This window comes from Bicyclus anynana, chromosome 18 (assembly GCF_947172395.1).
Source record: "Bicyclus anynana chromosome 18, ilBicAnyn1.1, whole genome shotgun sequence".
NCBI lineage: Eukaryota > Metazoa > Arthropoda > Insecta > Lepidoptera > Nymphalidae > Bicyclus > Bicyclus anynana.
This window is the reverse complement of record NC_069100.1, coordinates 15,668,532-15,689,817: the sequence shown is the minus strand read 5'-3', so window position 1 is coordinate 15,689,817 and position 21,286 is coordinate 15,668,532. Positions and strand designations below refer to the sequence as shown.

At 42.3% G+C, this 21,286-nt stretch overlaps 2 protein-coding genes across 3 annotated transcripts in view; both read left to right on the top strand.

Annotated features, from left to right (window-relative positions):
* The window catches only part of LOC112043851 (polypeptide N-acetylgalactosaminyltransferase 1), a 36,499-nt gene extending 15,322 nt beyond the window's left edge, over window positions 1-21,177 (top strand). For both annotated transcript variants that reach the window (XM_052887055.1, XM_052887054.1), the window contains exons 11-21: window positions 5,139-5,217; window positions 5,785-5,950; window positions 6,353-6,407; window positions 6,738-6,927; window positions 7,467-7,556; window positions 8,556-8,663; window positions 9,025-9,210; window positions 9,455-9,540; window positions 9,880-9,956; window positions 17,464-17,623; window positions 18,455-21,177. In XM_052887055.1, coding sequence (XP_052743015.1) covers window positions 5,139-5,217; window positions 5,785-5,950; window positions 6,353-6,407; window positions 6,738-6,927; window positions 7,467-7,556; window positions 8,556-8,663; window positions 9,025-9,210; window positions 9,455-9,540; window positions 9,880-9,956; window positions 17,464-17,623; window positions 18,455-18,683 — 1,426 coding nt within the window. In that variant the 3' untranslated portion in view covers window positions 18,684-21,177. The remainder of the gene's footprint in view (window positions 1-5,138; window positions 5,218-5,784; window positions 5,951-6,352; window positions 6,408-6,737; window positions 6,928-7,466; window positions 7,557-8,555; window positions 8,664-9,024; window positions 9,211-9,454; window positions 9,541-9,879; window positions 9,957-17,463; window positions 17,624-18,454) is intronic.
* LOC128198976 (uncharacterized) lies at window positions 562-1,392 on the top strand. The gene has a single exon (XM_052887065.1). It carries the CDS (start codon window positions 562-564, stop codon window positions 1,390-1,392), a length of 831 nt encoding a protein of 276 aa, XP_052743025.1.
* Window positions 21,178-21,286: the final 109 nt, after the last annotated feature.

The following is a 21,286-nucleotide window of genomic DNA, read 5'->3' as shown; positions in this document are numbered from 1 at the left end:
AAATAGTTAATATCGATATATTTAAGACCCTTAGTCCATGTACTTGTAGCTACCTACCTACATACATCCGCTCGCTGCGCCTTGCGGCAGCTGACTAACTATGCGCGCAAGGCGAGCCGATATATAAGTCCAGTCTTCGCGAGCCGCCGATCATCGGAGTACGTACCTACATCAAATTCTAGTGTGGAATGATACCGCGACCATCGGCGCCGCGGTTTTATAGTACGCGATATCAACCAGCGTTATTGTGATTGGTCGTTTAGATTTCGTTTACTGTCGCGCGTACCTAATATTATTTAATGTAAACTGTAGATATAATTAATACATTCTGACCGAAGTATATTCAATACATTCGATACAATTCGATACAAACCAAGTCTTTCATTACATCTCTCCAACCGGCTAAAGTGGTGACCCCGAGGAACAACAAGCACCCCGACAAAGAAATCCGAAGAACAACAGAAGCACACCCGACGAACAACAAGCAAGCGCGTCACGGTGAAAAGCCAAAAAAAAAAAAAAAAAAAAAATAACAATCAACTAAAAAAAAAATAATAAAAAATGGCATCACCTAACAACGCTTCAGTAGCAGATAGCCAGGGGGAAATCGCAGGAATCGCCTTATCAATGCGAGTTCCACCTTTTTGGAGAGACAAGCCACGACTATGGTTCATCAGTTTCGAAGCAGCCACTGCTGATCTCAAAAAAAGTCAGGACCAGTTGGCACAAATGGTCATTGCGCAACTACAAAAGGAAGATATCGAGCAAATTTCCGATATACTCTTCGATCCACCGGCAACGGACCTATACACCGCAGTGAAGAACCGCCTCATCTCCGCATACGAAGAATCTGACAGCCGCCAGCTGCAAAAGCTGCTGTCTGAAATCGAGCTAGGAGACCAAAAGCCTACTCAGTTACTTCGCCGCATGAGATTTCTTGCCAGAGAAAAGGTCCCGGATTCAACGCTGCGCATACTGTGGACTAATCACTTACCATCACATGTGCGATCTGTACTCGCCGCAAGCGAATCATTCAGCACGAAGACCGCACTAGACGAGCTCGCTATATTGGCCGACAAGATGGTGGAATCAAGCCCAAGTTCACACATCGCAGCCGTCGAAAGCCCCAGTACGAGCGTTCCACCCAGCGATACGAAGTTCCTAGTCGAAGAGATAAGGAAGCTGTCACTTGAAGTCGCTGCGTTGAAGATGGTTCACCAAAACTGCCAACACCGCGGAAGACCAAACTATCGACGCAATCGGACAAACTCGAACGGACGCAGATCTCGAAGCTCGACACCGTCGCCGTACTGTTTTTATCACCGGCGTTTTGGGGCAGCTGCAAGAAGATGCACTAAGCCGTGCTCCTACCAGACGAAGTCGGAAAACTAATAGTTACGCTGGACGAAGCGGGATCCGGCGTATCCGAAATTTCATACCGCTTGTTTGTCACCGACAAGATGACTGGAACATCATTCCTAATCGACACCGGGGCGAACATCTCCGTTATACCGCCAACTGCGAAGCAAACACCGAAGCCACTGAAGTTTCAACTCTACGCCGCTAACAATACAGTCATCCCGACCTACGGTGAGAAGACTATGGCACTAGACTTCAACTTACGTCGAGTGTTCAAATGGAGATTCATCGTCGCGAAAGTCAGCAAACCAATCATCGGAGCTGATTTCTTGAAGCATCACCAGTTGATTGTCGATCTGAAGAACAGAAGACTCATCGATGGCAAGACGAGTTTAACATCGCAGTCGTTCATCTGCGCAACCAACATACCTACCATACGAAGTATCGACGTGCAAGAGTCATACCACAACATATTGGCTGATTATCCCGGAGTGACAAGACTGACGTCGATGAAGCTGTCACCAAAAATCAACGTCGAACACGTCATCGAAACGACTGGCCCTCCACTGCATTGTCGCCCTCGTCCCATCGCACCACATCGGTATGAACTCGTCCGAAAAGAGTTCGAAAACATGATCGAGCAAGGAATATGCCGCCCAAGCAAAAGCCCTTGGTCATCGCCACTACACGTCGTTCCGAAGAAGAATGGGGATATACGAGTCTGCGGTGATTATCGAAGACTCAACAGCTGCACGATACCAGACCGCTACCCGATACCTCGCATAAAGGACTTCACACATCAACTGGCGCACAAGACGATATTTTCAACCATCGACCTCAACCGAGCTTACCAGCAAATTAGAGTCCGAGAAGAAGACATAGCGAAGACAGCCCTAATTTCTTCCATGGGATTATTTGAGTTCCCTAGGATGACGCCGGGACTACGAAACGCCGGACAGACCTTCCAAAGGTTCATCCACGAAGTACTACACGGCCTTGACTTCGTCTTCGCATTCATCGACGATCTTCTAGTCGCAAGTCCCGATGCAACCACGCATGAAAAACACCTACGAATGGTTCTACAAAGACTGGAAGAAAACGGGATCACAATCAACCCGTCAAAATGTGTATTTGGTCAACCTGAAGTCAAGTTTCTCGGTTTCAACGTGAGCGAAAAGGGAATCAAACCGCCTGAAGAAAAAATCATAGCAATCTGCAAGTACGAAAAACCGAAAACTATCGAAGAGCTACGAAGATTCCTTGGAATGACGAATTTCTACAGAGAACACATTCCGAAAGCAGCCGAAATTCAAATTCCACTTCACGCCTACTTACACAACTCGAAGAAAAAAGATCGGACAAAAATTGAATGGAGCGACGAAGCAACGAAATCATTCGAAGCGTGCAAAGAAGCCATACAAAACGCAGCCCTGCTAGCACATCCATCGCACGAAGCGCAGCTCGCAATATTCAGCGATGCTTCGGACCTGTCAGCCGGTGCTGTGTTACAACAATACGTCAACGAAGCATGGCAACCGCTCGGATATTTTTCGAAGAAATTCTCAGACGCTCAGAAAAAGTACAGTACGTTCGACAGAGAGCTACTCGCAATCTACATGGCAATCAAACACTTCAGGAAAACTTTCGAAGGACGAAGCCTGATAATATTCTGCGATCACAAACCGTTGACATACGTTCTACAGAAGCCGCCTTCCACGACCGAAACACCGCGAAGAGCGAGACAGCTGATCTTTATCAGTGAATTCACAACTGATATTCGTCATATCAACGGGAAGGACAACGTAGTCGCCGATGCACTGAGTCGCGTTCCTATCGACAGTGTGTCATATCCATCGACGCTCGACTATGAAAAAATCGCAGAAGCGCAAGACAAAGAGAGCAATGTAATCAAAAAACTTCAAGAACAAGAAAATCTCTCGATAAAGAAAATCATAGTACCAAACTTGAAGTCGCCGATCTACTGCGAAACATCGACATCGTCTGCTCGTCCGTACATACCTACGGAATTTCGCAAAGCCGCATTCGACGCTGTTCACAACATCAGTCACCCAGGCATACGATCTACACTCAAACTCGTCACGGAGAGATTCTTTTGGCCTGAAATGAACATTGAAGTCAGAGAGTTAGCGAAGAACTGCATTCAATGTCAACGATGCAAGGTACAACGCCACACGAAGAGCAGCCCATCAACATTCCCACCGAGCGACAGGTTCGAGCACGTGAATTTGGACTGCGTGGGCCCTCTAGAGACGTCTCCCGAAGGATATCGATATCTCGTCACAATGATCGATCGAGCAACGAGATGGCCCGAAGCTGTACCTACCGACAACATCTCTGCAGAATCAGTTGCGAAGATATTCTACGAGCACTGGATATGTCGATATGGTACACCCAGCTACGTCACTACAGATCAGGGTAGAAACTTCACCAGCAACCTGTTCACGAAGCTGCTGAGAACTATGGGCATACAACATACCCGTACATCGCCATACCATCCGCAAGCAAATGGAATTGTTGAACGATGGCACCGCTCGCTCAAGACATCACTGAAAGCCCGTCTATCGCAACATACTACGTGGATCGACGAGCTACCAACAGTACTTTTGGGTCTACGAGCTGCAGTACGAACAGACACTAACGTCAGCGCCGCCGAAGTCACCTACGGAAGAAATCTACGCCTGCCGTGTGATTTTTTCACTACTACGTCATCAAACGAGCAAGACTTGAACTATGATTATGTGAGCAGACTACGCGAATCAATCAATTCAGTCAAGCCCAGCCAACCAATAGCCTCGCACGGAAACAAAAGAGCTGTATTCGTACACAAAGATCTCCAAACATGCGAATACGTGTTTTTAAGAAACGATGCAGTTAGAAAACCTCTACAAGCAACATATGAAGGTCCATTCAAGGTGCTAGAACGAGACAGCAAGACCTTCAAGCTACAGTTGCCAGAGAGACGTTCCGCAGTCATATCAATTGACAGACTCAAGCCTGCGTATACAATCAACTTCGAAGATTCAGACCATCAACAGTATACGAAGCGCACAGAGCAGAAAGCTACAACTTCGAAGCCCGAATCATCAGTGAAGACGCAAGATTCAAGACCTCCAGCAACGTGCAAACAGATCAAGCCGATTTTGAAAACAACAAGATCCGGGCGAGTGTCTAGACTGCCTGTACGTTTTCACTAGGGGATGAGTACTGTAGCTACCTACCTACATACATCCGCTCGCTGCGCCTTGCGGCAGCTGACTAACTATGCGCGCAAGGCGAGCCGATATATAAGTCCAGTCTTCGCGAGCCGCCGATCATCGGAGTACGTACCTACATCAAATTCTAGTGTGGAATGATACCGCGACCATCGGCGCCGCGGTTTTATAGTACGCGATATCAACCAGCGTTATTGTGATTGGTCGTTTAGATTTCGTTTACTGTCGCGCGTACCTAATATTATTTAATGTAAACTGTAGATATAATTAATACATTCTGACCGAAATATATTCAATACATTCGATACAATTCGATACAAACCAAGTCTTTCATTACATCTCTCCAACCGGCTAAATACTGTACGAAAGGAGATCGTTTACGGTTTAACGATTCGTACCCTTATTTTTGTTGGCGGGCGCTTTCAGAAAGAGCTCAAATATACGATGTCCTTTGATATGAGTTAACTAACCTATTAATGAAATCTATCTTTTTAACAGAAGTATGAACATTTAATGAATGAATTTCTATATTTGTGTGTATCTCAGGACAAAGGCTGGGGACGTGGACGGTGACGAGAGCAGACGCGTGCTGATGGTCACTTGCCACGGGAAGCTACACGAACAGGTCTGTCGCTCGCTGCTCTCCACTGACGGCCTGACTGAAGCCCGATCGCTCACAGTTGACTCGTTTCACGTCTGATGAGACTAAATATTGAGGCAATAATTGAATACGTTAGTGGCATGCTCACAACCTGTCAGAAACACAACTCCGAGCGGCCGGGTCGTCGGTGCCGGCAACGGCTCGGAACGCTGGTTAGGTTAGGCTGGTGGCTGTACATATATATGTAGCCTCATTGGTGCTCTGCATCTTCCCTAGGAGGGGGAGAGGCTAACGTTTGGTTTTCGCAGCTTTAGCGTTTGTAAAGATTCGGCTGCGGGCTGAGCTGATAGTGGCTCAGACGTTACCATGCTGAGCTCGATACGCACCGAAGACGCACGGCACAAGTAGCTCAGTCCATAAGCCTGCCTTCCCAACTAGTCTTTACAAAGTTGACTTTTGAAAGTACTTGTAAAGTATGCCTTTTTTAAATGAACGAATTTTGATTTTTCTCTCTGCTATGGGGATACCTGTAGTGGACCTTCAGAACGTGGCCGATGACGATGAATTGAAACGAGACGGTGGAACTTTCAGAATTGGCGCTACCTGCCGTCCGGGCAGCTGCAGCACGTGGAGAGCGGCCTGTGCCTCCGCACGACGGGCGTGTCGGGCAGCGACGCGACGGTCGCGCGCTGTCGCAGCTCGCCGCTGCAGCTGTGGACCATCGACTACAGCGAGCGGAACGACTTCGGCATGAACGGTGCGTCACGTTCGACTGCTGTGTAGTCCACTGTCGTGTTGTTCTAACGACATTGTGAATTCGGAATATAATTGTCAATCGTGCCCTACACCTCCATGTATCGGTCGTTACGGCGGTGTTCTGGTCATTCATTACAGCTAGTGATTGTTACAGAATTAATGAGTAAAATGATTAATCTCAGACCCGAGTTCACCGACTTTAATTTTAACGGTGTTTACAAAACCAGCGCGTTAAATATTAAACGTAGTTTGAAGAAGGAGCGTTTGTTCATGTTCAGCAGACGCTTTTGGACTCTGGTTTGTAAACTGAGCTCTTGAAAACGGCGAGTGAACGATCTATAAACAGTTTATTTATTATCTAGAACAGCATTGTTACCAAATTGATGACGTGTGCACATTGCAGGTGGCGCGGCGCCCTCCGAGCAGGACGTGCGGCTGCGGCGCCTGCGCGGGCAGCGGTCAGTGCGATGGGTTCATTCACGACTACCTCTGAAATAAAATACACTGCCTTCGCTCAGTCCTCCATGATTCCGGCCTCGTAATGTGCTCCATTAGATGGAAATATCTCAGTTTTCAGCTCGTCCTTGTTGTTCATATTTTATGTAAAATGAAATAGTGTGAGTTGTTGTAGTGTTACGGGTACACTAGCAGATACTACGTAGCCCACGACACTATACAAATGACATGCCTTAAGTTACAGTTATCGAAAACACTTTGGATACTTTTAAAATTATATTTATTTAGTGACTAAAGTGAATGTACCTGAAATGTGAATCTTTTCTATACAGGCGGGTGTCGCGCTCGCTGCTGTCTGTGGACGAGGAGGAGGGCGGGGAGGACGCGCGGCGGAGGGAGAGGCACAAGCACAAGAACAAGAAAGGCAAGAAAAGCCAGAAGAGCAAGAAACACACTAAGAAGAACAAGTTCGTGCTCAAGTTGCTGCGCGCGCGCGACAACGCCTCCGACGAGCATCTCGAGGTAACCCTCGCTCGGCACATTCGCTGTGCAGCTTTGCTGTGTTCGTGTGATGACTGCGTGACAGTTAACACTGGCTGCAGTAGAATATAAAGGAAGTCTGAAAGTGGCGCCAGTGACTGACAAGTCGAGGAGTAATGCGTTGGCATGGTATGGCCGTGATGCGGAGGGTTATAGTTATATTACAAAACTGCCAGTGAAAGGACACAACAGAAGAGAGAAAGGAGGACAACGGAGAGGAGATTGGAGTGTGTGAATGTGGATATGTTGTTGAGCTTACGAATTATAGAAGCGAATGCAATATAGCGAAATATTGTGTCGACCACTTGCGTGGGATAAGAACGAGGAGATGATGATAATTTAGGACCTACTCGCTTGGCTACTGGTCACTGGTTAGTACTCCAACTGAAGCTGAAACCTGAAACACCCGAATGTGTTCAAACATTTAGCATCGACGTAGCGTTTCTACAACTAAGATGTAGAAGCCCCTGGCGTCAGTGTCTCGTGACGTACATGACTCGTAGACCTTGTACCGTGTGCAGGCGGACCTGTACTGCCGGCACCGGCGCCTGTTCCCCAACAACAGCTTCGTGCGCGACCTGGTGGCCGCGCTCAACGACCACCACATCAAGGTATTTATTTATTTATTTTATAGGGTACCAACAGGTTATGACAATTAAAATTGAGTTTTACAAAAACATAGATTAGTGAAGTTGTTGTGTCATAGACCCACTTACAGGTTACCCCAACATGCGTAATTTAGTTCTCGAATAGATACATAACATTAAGGTATGCAGTAGAGAGACGTACACGAGGGAGGGCGGCACGTGGCACGGCTCGATGAAGTAAAACTTCATTAAGCTTGACTTGGGCAGGGAGCTGTGACTAGTGGCGGTATTCAATGTTTTCACTGTGACTAAAGAAATTACACTTCAGTCGATGGTTTGAAATTGTCTGTCTCATATGTAACTAACTTTCATTAATGTTGAATAAATCCTTTCTTTTATTTCATTCATTATTAACCCTTATTCAGCTCACTGCTGAGTTTGAGTCTAGTCTCAGAATGAGAGGGATTAGGCCAATAGTCCACCACGCTGGCCCAATGGGGATTGGCAGACTTCACACACGCGGAGAATTAACAATATTCTGTGGTATGCAGGTTTCCTCACGATATTTTTCCGTCACCGTTTGAGACACGTGATATTTAATTTATTAACTTTTTTATTTATTTAAATAGTAGTCGGCCTCAACTCACCGATCCGAAATATTTAGGGAATACACTTTCCACCGTCTATATACATATAAATAAGACTAGCAGAACCTCGCGATTTCGCCCGCGTAGTTTAAATTCCCGTGGGAATGCAGGAGTATAATGTAGCCTGCGATATTGTAGCTTTCTAGCTGGAGGCTGAAGCCTGGAATGACCAGCATCAAATGGACTGACGTACAACGACCAACCCACAAAAGGCCCATGTCCTGCAGTGGACACGGACGTCCACTGCAGGACATTGGCCTTTTGTGGGGCTGATCTGATGATGATGATGACAGGTAGCCACCGGGTGTAGCGGCAATTGTTGTCTGTAAGGTGCTGTAAGCTTCCTCCGTGAATCTCCTACCCAATGACTCCTCAGGTGATCAACAACGGGCGCGTGTTCGAGAACAACCGCGTGTCGGCGCTGGTGAAGCCGCTGCTGGCGCTGCCGCCCGCCGGCACCAGCGCGCCGCCACACGGCATGGAGGTGTGTAGTATAACTGAGACATTATATTCTATACATGTATATTTAAGCGATTTATCGGGACCGCTTAGTGTCATTTTATAGTTAGAAGACGTCCGCTGAGTATACATTTTGTGACAGGGCCGATTTAAGGAGACCTCAGGGCGGACGAATTCGCGGGCGCTCGCTTTTACCATCTATATTTAATCACTAAACTGCATATTATGTAAAAAAGACTTCATTCCTCCCGTTGCGAAGCTAAAGGCTAAAGCACCGGCGGTCAGAACTCTCAGAGTAAGGAACGTCCTCACAGTATGGCTTTCATTCCTGTTCCACAATTTTCGATATTATTTTTATACAATTCACAACAATATGTATCTGCTAGCCCAAACGACAAAAGAAACGCAAATACAAAAAGCCGCTGGAACCCCTCAGCGAGCTCGTCGCGCCGGTCGCACTCTACGAAGAAGACGCGCCAGTCGCGCACGACTACGACGCGACTGTCGCGACGCCCGGAAAGATAATCGTGGAAGATTTCGTGGAAGTGACTCCGGCTGCCGTTATCACGCCGGTAATACTTTCTTATTTGCAAAAACAAAATCATATATTAAATAATTTTATCATAATTATACTAACAACTGTAAATTTTAATAATTTTTGATGATTTTGTTTTATTACAAAGGATTTTTCATCATTTATTTTTTCTGTAATGTGTCCAAAATGGTCAGTTCATATTCTGTAATTATCTGTGGTACGCGTTGACAACTGTCGACTTTCGGTCTGTTTGTTGTGACGCTCTCTGACCGCGCCCGCAGCCGCAGCGGCCGAAAAAGCGCAAGCGCGTGCGGTCGCGCCGCCCCGCGCCCCCCGCGCCGCCCGCGCCGCAGCACTACCGGCACACGTGAGTCTCACTCCATGTCTATGCTAGGCTATGTCCACTCAAGGGGCCAGTTGTGCTATTCTGTAAAGATGAACTTGTATATCGAATTCAAGTTATAAAAATATCGTCACCGAATATATGTAACTAATATTATAAATGCAAAAGTTTCAAAAGTCAAAATGTCTGTCTGTCACCTTTTCACTGCTAAACCGCTGAACCGATTTTAACGAAATTCGGTATAGATATAAAGTGCACGTTGGAGCAGAACATAGGCTGCTTTTTCCCGGAATAATCCACGGACTAAAAAAACAGATTTTGTATACCAGTGTGTACACTGTACAATTATACACGTGACGACAGGAGCGCGCGCGGCGGACGCGGCGGCCGCGCGGACGACAGCGCGGAGGACGCGCCGCTGCTGGACGCGCCGCCCGACGGTGAGTTTACTTAGTTAGCGCTGCGGCGCACTAGCGGCTAACCGCGCGGCTAGACGCTTTTACAGCAATGTACATTGTGATTGTACACATATAACTAGTTCAACATTTCATATTAATATGGAAAAGCAGCCGCGTGATTAGCCGCTAGTGCTAGCTGCTAGAGTAAGTGTACATTCAACAACAAGCGAAGGATTCTAACGTTAAATCACTAACAAACCAAGGGATTCAAGAATAGGATTTTAAAATCTTTTGTTTTCTCAGTGTTCAATGCTTGCACTTGGATACAACAATTTTACAGCAATGCATTCATATTTCTATATTAATAATAGAAATGTGAAAAAAATTATGACTAATTTATCTATGCCGATTAACTACCGACCGACCGAAGAACAAATCTGTGGTTATTTTATTTTATTTTATTTATTTGAGATCGAAAACAGTTGTGTACAATAATATATATTACAAAACTTAAAGTAAATTTAAAAACAAATAGTTTACATACACAACCCACATCTCTATCCACGAGTAATTATACAAAATGTAGATGGGGCTGATAAAAATGATATTCAAATTAAATTATCTAACAAAGTGCTTTTATACAAAGAAAAGAAAATAATGAAATAAAAAAAAAAAAAAACAACAAAAAAAGAAATGACACAATTACAATAAAAATTAAAGTATATAAATATAACCGTTTTCCCCCCAAAGGGCAGAAAACGATTATTTAGGTTTCAGCCAAAGCTTGATCCACTTACGAGATTACCCTCCAAATTTTGCCCGTTTGCAGTGTTCCTACCCTACATTTCATTGGGTAAATGAGGTTTTGACATAACATCACGCCGTCATCCGCCGGCATGTCGCTTGACAGTTGTCAATGTCAATCAGTACTCTCGTAAGCCGGCAAGGCATGAAATTTTAGTGGATCAAGCTTTGGCTGAAACCTAAATAATCGTTTTCTGCCCTTTGGGGGGAAAACGGTTATATTTAGGTGTTCGAGCCTTCAGCTTGATCCACTTACGAGATGTGTTTATATTCTGCCGGCGATGGCAAGGCGTACTGTGATGACCATTTTTTATGATAGTAAAAGAAATGATAATCATTATACATGTAAATTAATGATCAACGACGTTTAAATTATCAGTATATAAATCAGTATATTATCAGTGATTATCATAGAGACAAAATATTTTTCTCATCTCTGAAGTAATTAACTAGATATCAAATTTAATTGATATTAAAATTATTGTCATTTAATTAATCACAGTTATTAATGTAGATTTCACCCAAAAGTAACACACATATTTTTATTAATTGATATTTTATTTAATGGTAAAAACAAAACCTATACAACCCATATATTCATTTAAATTGGTGTAAATATGCTGCACTTAATGCTGTAAAGTAGTAAAGTAAACCTCAAAACATCTGAGGAACTTCTTCCAGACAGCGTAGATATATTGACTACCCACTTTAAATTTCTATTGTATTTTATTAAATCTGTATTTACAGATGCTTTTAAAATTATCTGAGAAAGCTGAAAACGTGCTAATTTCAATAAGCTTCGCAGTTATACCGAAATGACTGCGAGCAGCTACTTTAATCTTTGTCTTCTGCTAGACATAATAAACAAACCAGATTCATTGACATGTCCAATAATTTCTTTACCCAAATATAACAAATTTGTAATATCAGTTTGTACTAATAGATATAGCCCTCTGACTACATAAAGTTAACCAAACCAATGTTTGATCTGTATTTTGTCAGAACCGTACTGTGTATAGTCAAAACATGAACTCTCCACTCAAGATAAAAACAAGGAGTCATGACATGCTACTTAAAATAAGCTATCAGTTGAGTATATAAATAGACTCATAGGTGACCAACCATGTTAGAGGTTTTGGTTTTAAAATTGGTTTCAATGCTAGTCTAACTTTAGGTTGATCAAGTACCTAGGTAATTATCTACTCGATAATTTTTGGGTTTATAAACCTATTTGACTAAGGATTTCTAAAGATCAATAGTTCTGAGTACGAGTTCTGATTTATTTATTAAGTATTTGCAAAAATGAAGTCCTACCGAAGTAGGATCTAACTGTTAACCCATTCCAACATATCCAGGCTTGATTACACGTATTAATTGTGAATTTACGCCAAGCTGTTTCTAAAATATTCTGTCCTCTGTTGCCAAGGACCTTAGTAGTACAGCAAGCACATACAAAATTTTACTGAATGTGACCTGTTGGTACTCGGGAAAGAAATGTTAGATTGTTAATTGTAAATGGTTGGCTCTTGGTTCTCTGGTACAATGGAGACCTGGAGAAGAGGAATATCATAAACTTTCTCTCCTATCTGGAGCTACCAGCTCAAGCAGTGATTAAGATGTCTCGAATTATAGGTACTAGCGTTGAAGATGGAAATAAGCTAGGGCCACCACAGCCTTTAGTTTAAGTCTTTGCTGAAGACGTCGACGAATGGGCAATACTAGAAAAGCAATCATATTTTAGATTGGTTAGATCACTGCCCTTGTACTGGTAAACAAGTCTACTTCTGGTTTTTCCATCACCTTGAATGTTGTCTGAAGAGCTTCGTAACTTTAGAATTTAATCTTGCAATTCTAATAATCGGTATAGACCCGTCTATAATCCCAGAAAAGTACCTGGCTTAGGTATATTTGAAGTTGGTTAGCTAAATCTAGAATTTACTGCTTAATGCAAAGAGGTATAGATTTATATATTTGTTATTTTCTTGAAATATTGCATACAGTTTTTTCTATCTAAGGTCCTTTCTCACTCGCTCTCTCATAGAAAATCCAATACTATCCATAATATCTCTTTAAGCTTGTGTCAAACATGTTGCCGTTCATTTTAGAAACTGTTTATGAATATTAAGTTTCTTATAGTTCTCTACTGAATCCTACTGCATCTGATGTTATAAAATTTCAAGTAGATGGTCTTCTCTAATACGTATGCAGATATATTGTATAATGTATACTCAATGAGGCGAGGAGCATGCATAATTTATAAATATTATACACTGCTATAACAGTTGCAAGCCACCATGCCCACCAGCGAAATTTCTTTATGAGTAAGTAGCATTTCTTGACTGTTCTTTTGTACTGTCTTTGGCGACATACAGGCGATTTTCCTATTTGTGTTGACATGAGATTGAATTTTCGATAGTTTATATAGATACCACCCAATATTGGGTAGCTGTATCTACCACCTATATGATGAATAGAGGCAGTATGCTTGAATCGTTGTTAAAAAGAATATCATCTATAAGTAAAGTAACTAAGTATAAGTAGGATGAAATCTGAATTACTTAGCTAAATATATATCCATTAACAAATCTATACAGAGTTATCATTCTACAAAGTAGACATGTTTCAAAAGTTTAAGAACAGAAACCGTCTATGAGGCAGGGAAAGATGTGGCTTGTGATAGCTTTGTCTGTACGTTCAAGATATATAAAGCGACGGAATGATTGTATCGGCAAATCAAATAAGCTTTTGTGAGCAAGAGTAATTAATTAATACGGCCATATTTTCCCCTTGAAGGAGAAGGAAATATTTATTCGTTCCTAACTCTCTTAATTTCCCCACAATATATGTATTATATGAAAAAATTTTCATAGATTAATTTTAAATCTATCATATATGACAGATTGACAAACTTAGAGAAGAAATGCAAACAAAGTGTAATTTTAGATCCAGGCACACTTAATTAAGTGCATGAATATTTTGAGCACTAAGATCTTTTCTGACTTCAAATATAATTTATTTATTTTTCCTTCTCATATTTAGTTCGTGGACATTTTCTCGAGCCATAGCTTCTATGGAGTGACCTGTTTTAATTGGGTCTGGTACCGGGAATCGAACCCGAGCCTTTATGTGTGAGCCAAGTATCTAGCCAATAATGACTAACCCATACCGGAAAATATTTATTTATTACATCTTGCATTTTAATATGATAAAGCCAGTTGACTTTCGGTGGCTAAATGGGTGTTGTACAGTGAAATACATTGCAAAAGATTGTGGAATCTCTTATTTGAGGCTTTATATATAGGTCTCAGGCATTGTATGATTGCCACCCTTTTTGTATCTAAAGTGCAGTCATGTATCACGAGTATCTGAAGTGCAACATTTACTGTCACTGTCACTGCATTATGAAGTGATTGTCTGTGAACGCTGGGTCATCTTTGCTAATGCACTATTTAGTATTATCTTCAGTCAAGTGAAGACTGGACTGTTGTTGTATATTCGAATATTCGCGAAGCTTCTGAGAATGATATCCTTGCTTGGCTAGGAATTTTTACTGCATGTCCCATTTTGCTTTAAGATAAAGTATTTATCAAAATAAAAAGATTAGTTTCCTGGTCTTGCTTGTCTTGCTAAGATAATCTTCTAACTGAACGGGAGCAATCCAACAACATTCAGTATTTATATACTCTAATAACATTGTATGATGCTTGGTTCTAAGATTTTATTACGTTGCTCCAATAAACTTTCTGTGCAAAGTAAATTTTTCTTCCGATACAGTCAAGATGAGGCAACTTCGTCCATAAGGAAGGCCATCAACTGGATCTCTTAATATATACAAAGCCTCTCAAAATAGAGGAAGGGCAGTAAGGACGAAGAACATCCGTTTTAAAGAACCTATTATCGTATGCATCGATCAGAAAGATTTGTTTCATTGTTGAAAGTAGGAAATAAATCAGGACTCACAGCAGTAGTTAAATAATTATGTTAGCTTCAAATGATAAGTATGCTTTTGCGTTCTCTAAGCCCATGTAAGCTTTAGACACTATAAAGATGCGGTAGATGGAGAGTAGGTATAGTGAAACGCAGTAAACGCGTAATTTTCATATTCCACTGAAATCTTTTCTTCGAACACATCCAGGTTTGATGTGTTACCAAGGAGCTTCAATATTTATAATACAAATTCATCAAGCATTTATAACTTTCTTAAAGACTCCCAATCAACTTGAGTTATGTATTCCATGATCTATAAAGATCGTCATTAAGCTGATTACTGACGTTCAGGGACCCTGGTAATTGAAGAGTACCCAAATACGCGCCTTAGACTTCAGGCACGCAGCCGACAAGGTAGCTGTCAGAGGTCACTTAAAGGACAAGCAAATAGCAAATAGCTGACAAATAGGCATCGTAAACGCCGGCCGTCTCAGCCAAAGCATCGACAGTCAACTCAGATGACGTCTCAGTTAGCGAATCAGCCGTGCAGCCGACATTCCAGGCGACGCGTTGGTCAACATCCCAGACGACGCGTCAGCCGATATTTTAGACAACGTCTCAATCAGCGAATCAGCCGACATCTCAAACGACACGTCAGTCGACATCTCAGATGAAGTCCCATTAAACGACACCTCAGCCTCAGTCTGTGCGGCCGACGTCTGCACAGCCGACGTCTCAGCCGACGTCTGTACAGCCGACGTCTCAGCCGACGTCTGTACAGCCGACGTCTGTACACCCGACGTCTCAGCCGACGTCTGTACAGCCGACGTCACAGCCGACGTCTGAGCAGCCGACGTCTCAGCCGACGTCTGATCAGCCGACGTCTCAGCCGACGTCTGAGCAGCCGACGTCTCAGCCGACATCTCGGCTGACGTCTCAGCCGACGTCTGAGCAGCCGACGTCTCAGCTGACGTCTGCGCAGCCGACATCTCGGCCGACGTCTCAGCCGACGTCTGAGCAGCTGACGTCTGCGCAGCCGACGTCTCGGCCGACGTCTCAGCCGTAGTCTGAGCAGCCGACGTCTCAGCCGACGTCTCAGACGACGTCCCAGGTAGGACGTCATCTGCTCATCATTCAGTAGGACTATACAGCGAGTCTGCCGTCCGAAGAGCGGGCATTCGCTAAGATGAAAAAGAGAAAAACTCTCATTCAGTATAGATCTACATAGCAAGTCTGCCGTCCGAAGAGCGGGCATTCGCTAAGATGAAAAAGCTTGTCGGGAGTCACGTGGACACTCGACAGCGAACAATACACATCGGTCGTACAAGATGGCTACGATTTTTTCGTTACTGTCTTCATTTGGTAACTAGGTCTATCCAGCGAGTCTACCGTCCGGAGAGCGGGTATTCGCTTAGAATTGAGAATAATCTCTCATCTAACTAGACCGTTGACAAAAATATTCTCCAACAAATTTCACTGTGCACTATCACTATTTATTAATATTCACATTTAACACTGCTCACTTAACAAAATTTGAAGACGTACTGATTGACATTGACAACTGTCAAGCGACATGCCGGCGGATGACGGCGTGATGTTATGTCAAAACCTCATTTACCCAATGAAATGTAGGGTAGGAACACTGCAAACGGGCAAAATTTGGAGGGTAATCTCGTAAGTGGATCAAGCTGAAGGCTCGAACACCTAAATAAATAGCAAAATTATTAATCGCTTTTAAGTGTACCGATGACCAACTTTTTAAAAGTACCTACTCGACTGGCAAAAATGTCAATGTTTTTGAAGTGCTTATTATACGTCTGTGTCATTCTTACTATTGGTGACCGTTTACCTGCATTTGTGCGGCACCTAGTAGTTGCAAACAGTCGATGTTCGCGACCACTACGTGCACGCATTTTATATGGCACACTATAGCAGAGTTTACGCGTTAAAGCTGTACAATCATATTTATTGTGACACAGATCGTATAAAAGCATGACTTCCAATTGCTTACGTCTTGATTTTAAGTCGAGCAGTTTATATCTTTTTAAAAGTTGGTCATAGGATAAGCGGTTTCTCGTACATTTGTAGTGCATAGTCCTTAAGAATTTTTTCTGAACAGTTTCAAGGCTCTTAACATATTTTTCATAATGAGGGTTCCAAATAGCAACAGCATATTCTAGTTGTGAACGAACTAGTGTTTTGTACAGATGAACATATGTTGATGCTTTCTTGAAATTATTGCTTGCTCTCATTACAAATCCGTACATTTTATATGATTTATTTATAATGTTTTCAATATGTATGTCCAAGTGTAGTTTACAGTCTAATGTAACTCCAAGATCTTTGATAGTATTAACTTTTTCGAGACTAACACCACAGAGCGAATAGTTAAAGTTACTTACAAATTTTTTCTTCGTAAAAGTGATATATTTACATTTATTTAGGCTTAAACTAAGTTTATTTCTCAAACAATATTCTGTAAATCTATCTAAGTCAGCTTGAAGGTTGTGATGATCATTGTTATTGATGAGTTTTGATTTTAGATTATTGCGTTCACACAGAGTAATCACTAGTGCGGGCTGACTTCCGATAAGCCAGGGTGTTATATCTTGGCAACTTTGTTCGTAACACTCCCGATGTTCCGCGTGTAGCGATGAATGAAAAACCCACGACTGATGCACATTACACCCGCGCAGTCTTTCCCCCCGTCGGCCGCATATCATGGGAGTGTTATCAACGAAATATATAATGTTGTGTGTTGAGCGAGTCTACTTCACTCTCGGCCTACACATTACATTGCACGACTCGTCCGCTGCAGCCGCGGCCCGCCAGCCCGCCGAGCGGCGCGCGGACGGTGCGGAGGGCGCGGAGGGGGAGGGGGAGCGCGCGCCGGTCAAGGTGCTGATGAGGAGCAACCTCACCTTCAACCTCGGCGACGAGTTCTTCCGCTGGCACCGCGCCGCCGCCGACGACGTCGCGTGAGTACATCCGACACTAGTACTGCTAGAGGGTCATCACTCAACATGACAACACAACACGACCTTGTGAATATTGTACACAAGTAGCCCCGCAGTAGGCAGTGCTTGTTTGCGTCAATGAAGTGCACGCCACTGTTAGAACATCACAAATAGAACTTTAACACATCTGGTCCCGACTATTTTTCTGATCTCCCTATTATCCGTGTAGAGACGAAGGATTGATGCGTTCGAGATGTGGTGTTGGAGGCGAATGTTACGTATACCGTGGACTGCGAAACGCACAAATGTATCAATTCTTTCACAGCTTCCAATTAAAACACGTCTCTCAACCGTCTGTCTCCAGCGCATCCTCAGTTATTTTGTACATATTACACGTCGTGGTGACAACTTGGAAAAACTATTGTGGTGGGAAATGTGAAAGGCAAACGGCCACGAGGTAGATCTACAACTCACGGTCGGACATTCTCAAGGAAACAGGAGCCTTTTACAGTGCCGCCCAGATGGCCAGCGACCGTACTCGATGGAGAAGCATTGTCTAGCTAAAGTTGACTCGTTGACAACCTTCTAGTGACCCCACTTCTCCTTCTTTCTTTCCTTCGACTGGAGAGAGACCCTCCGTTTCATTACCTACTATGTACTACTAAGTGATGGACAGTCTAAACCTAAATTTTGTCACTTTCTTATTTTTATTATAATGTCAAGTGATAAAGACACAACTTATGAATAAGAGATAATTAGGGATTTTAGACATTCTCCTGCATGAGATGACACTTAACAGAGAATCGGTGGGTGAATATTATTGTATGTAACGCTGTACTTGTGTATTGGCAGCAATCTGCTGGGCGAGCTGGTGATCCCGGAGAGCATGTCCGCGCACGCGCAAGCCGACACCCACACTGACGCACGCACGCACGCGCGCGACGGGTACAACGACATCTCCAGCGAGAGAGAGCTGCACAGGGAGCGGGACGAGAAGGACAAGGACGAGTTGCTGACGGGGCGCGGCCGGAGCAGACTCGTCTCCGCGGACTCGTCCGCCTCCGACAGCGGGGACGAGTGACGACACGCCGCGATACCAAAGCTAAAGCATAATTATTGTAGTTGATCTATTCCGAGAAGGCCGTTCGGCTTTGTATGTAGTGGTAAGACGACAGACCTGGCGCGTGTGTGTACTGAAGGTTCGTGTGTGGGAACGGTTAAAATAAATATCAGGTACTTGAAGTTACCACCATATCTTGATTTTTAGAACGAAACACATATTTTTTTTAAATCGTTGTTTTCAAGTTAGAAACCTCAAGTAAAAGTACTTCCATATATCCAGCGCCTCCCATAAAACTGGACACATATTACTGTATATAGATTTTAAGTAAATGTCGTTTCGAAAAAATAAAGTTCCGTCAGTTACCGACGCGCTGTGTACTGTCACACGTCTGTATGTACACACACCACTACATGCAATGTGTATCGGACTTCCCAAAGTAAACTGACTATACCACTGTACAGCGATGCTGTGGAGTGGGGAGACGTCAGTGTGCTCTGATGATCATGATGATGATGATGATGGTAGCGAATAAGCTGTGACGTAGTGATGTTCGTCACCGACAGTTGTGTTCATGTCACAGAGAAACATTCAGTTTCGCTGTATGTGTATGAGATATCTCTGGACTGACTTATTGATAATGTACTTAGTGAATTGACATTCAAACATTTGTAGTTTGAATTAATTATGTTATACTCGGTCCAAGCATTTATTTTACTTTATCAAAGTTCATTCAATGAAAGGCCATGACCATAAAAAAAAATATTATTTAGGTACTATTTTAACAAAATTAAATGGCTTGGCGACATTTATTGAACTTACTATTGACTATTTATATACTAGGATTGTATTGTTAAGTGAAAAATTTAATGATTTTAATTTTATTTACTTATTTTAAAAAGGTTAGACAAGACTAGCTCAATCTGCCAATAGTGTAGTAAATGCATGGAGCGAGTGCAGTAGTGAAGTTAGCGCTTCGTCCGCAACGGTGCCGTCCTGTGGCGCTCCGCCCTCACCACATGTACTCTATAATAGGGTAGTTGACTTATGTCAAATTTAATATAAACATTAATAATTTCGTGTAGTACCTGGAATAAGGACTCGAAATATATCGATATCAATTAATAAAAGTTTAAGATTTCTCTTAAATCTTTAAATATTTATTTTAATTTTCCAAACGTCAAAAACGGTGTCGTCCATTTTGTGACGTCACTATCACACTTGATGTGTGTGTGTAACACAATTTGTTATAATGACGTCATGAAACAGACTGTCATGGCCGTTTTGGCTTGTATTGACAAATACATATTTAAAAATTAAAATTTTCATGTCTCAGAAATTTATATTTTTTTTAAACTAGTAGAATTCTTTATCGTTGCTCCGCTGCTATTGGTCATAGTGTGATGTTGAGTGATGACAATCTTTAGCTTTATAATATCCAATGTATAGATGTGGAGTTGGCAGGGTGAGAGTGGGCGATGAAGTATTACCATGACGTATAGGTGCTCAATTTATGTATAAGATATCCTAAATAAAGTTTTTCTTTCTTTTTTTATAAGATATAGAGTAATATTAGACTTGGACTGTTCAGTACTTACTGGCCCTCGACAAAAATCACAAAACAGCCCCTGTAGCCATGATCAAGATCTGTCATTCCCATACATTGTTCTAGTTTTCGAAGCGTTTGCGATCGTAGAAAGAGAATCGACGTGCCACTTGGCTACAGGAACTGACCACTGAAGAAACTTTAAATAATAATATCAGTTGCTGCCCAAAAGATAAATAATTGTGACCAAAGAATGAACTATTTTAACCGTTCTGTTGTAGAATGTATCTGAATGTTTATTGTCATGAACTGAACTCAGAACGTTAAAACTGTTTCCTATTTGCATAACATATGATACATATCAGTATTTATTGATTTTGTGGACACTATCAACACATATCCATGACATATTATTAGTATTCATAACATAAAGTATATTTTATTAAAATTATTAATAAGGCATACAAGTCTGAATAAGTAGGTTGGACCTTCAATGTATATTGTACTTTTTACATTGAACATTTTTACATTGAAGGTTGTATATGTAACTTTTATTTCGAAATGCTTCATTACCGTGTAAAGGGATATATTCATATGTCCACGGTGCTAGCCCGTCGTTTGCATGGGGATTGTACAGTTAACGTCTCTGAAGGCGGAATTATATTTGTCTATCATACATTTCATATGGCAACTTTGTTGTGACGTGTTCTGATGACGACATACAAAATGTATGTCGTCAGACCAATATAAATCCGCAGTGACACTCGGCCAAACGTATACGTCCATGTAAACAGACAAAGAGTCGCATGTGTGTGTGTGTGACTCACGGTGATGCGGAATGTTTGTTATACTTATTATGTATTTTAGATTAAAAAAAAATTAAAATGTAATATAACACTGCAAAATCCGTGTATTTTTATATCAATTTCACATATCAGATGAGTTACAATAAAGTTACTTAAGACTGAACTTGTTTTTATTACAAAAGCCAATCTAAAGCTTCACTTAGTTAAACTTCCAGTTTCGTTAAAATTAATGAAAACACTAGAATTTCCTTTCATAATTTTATTAAACTGCA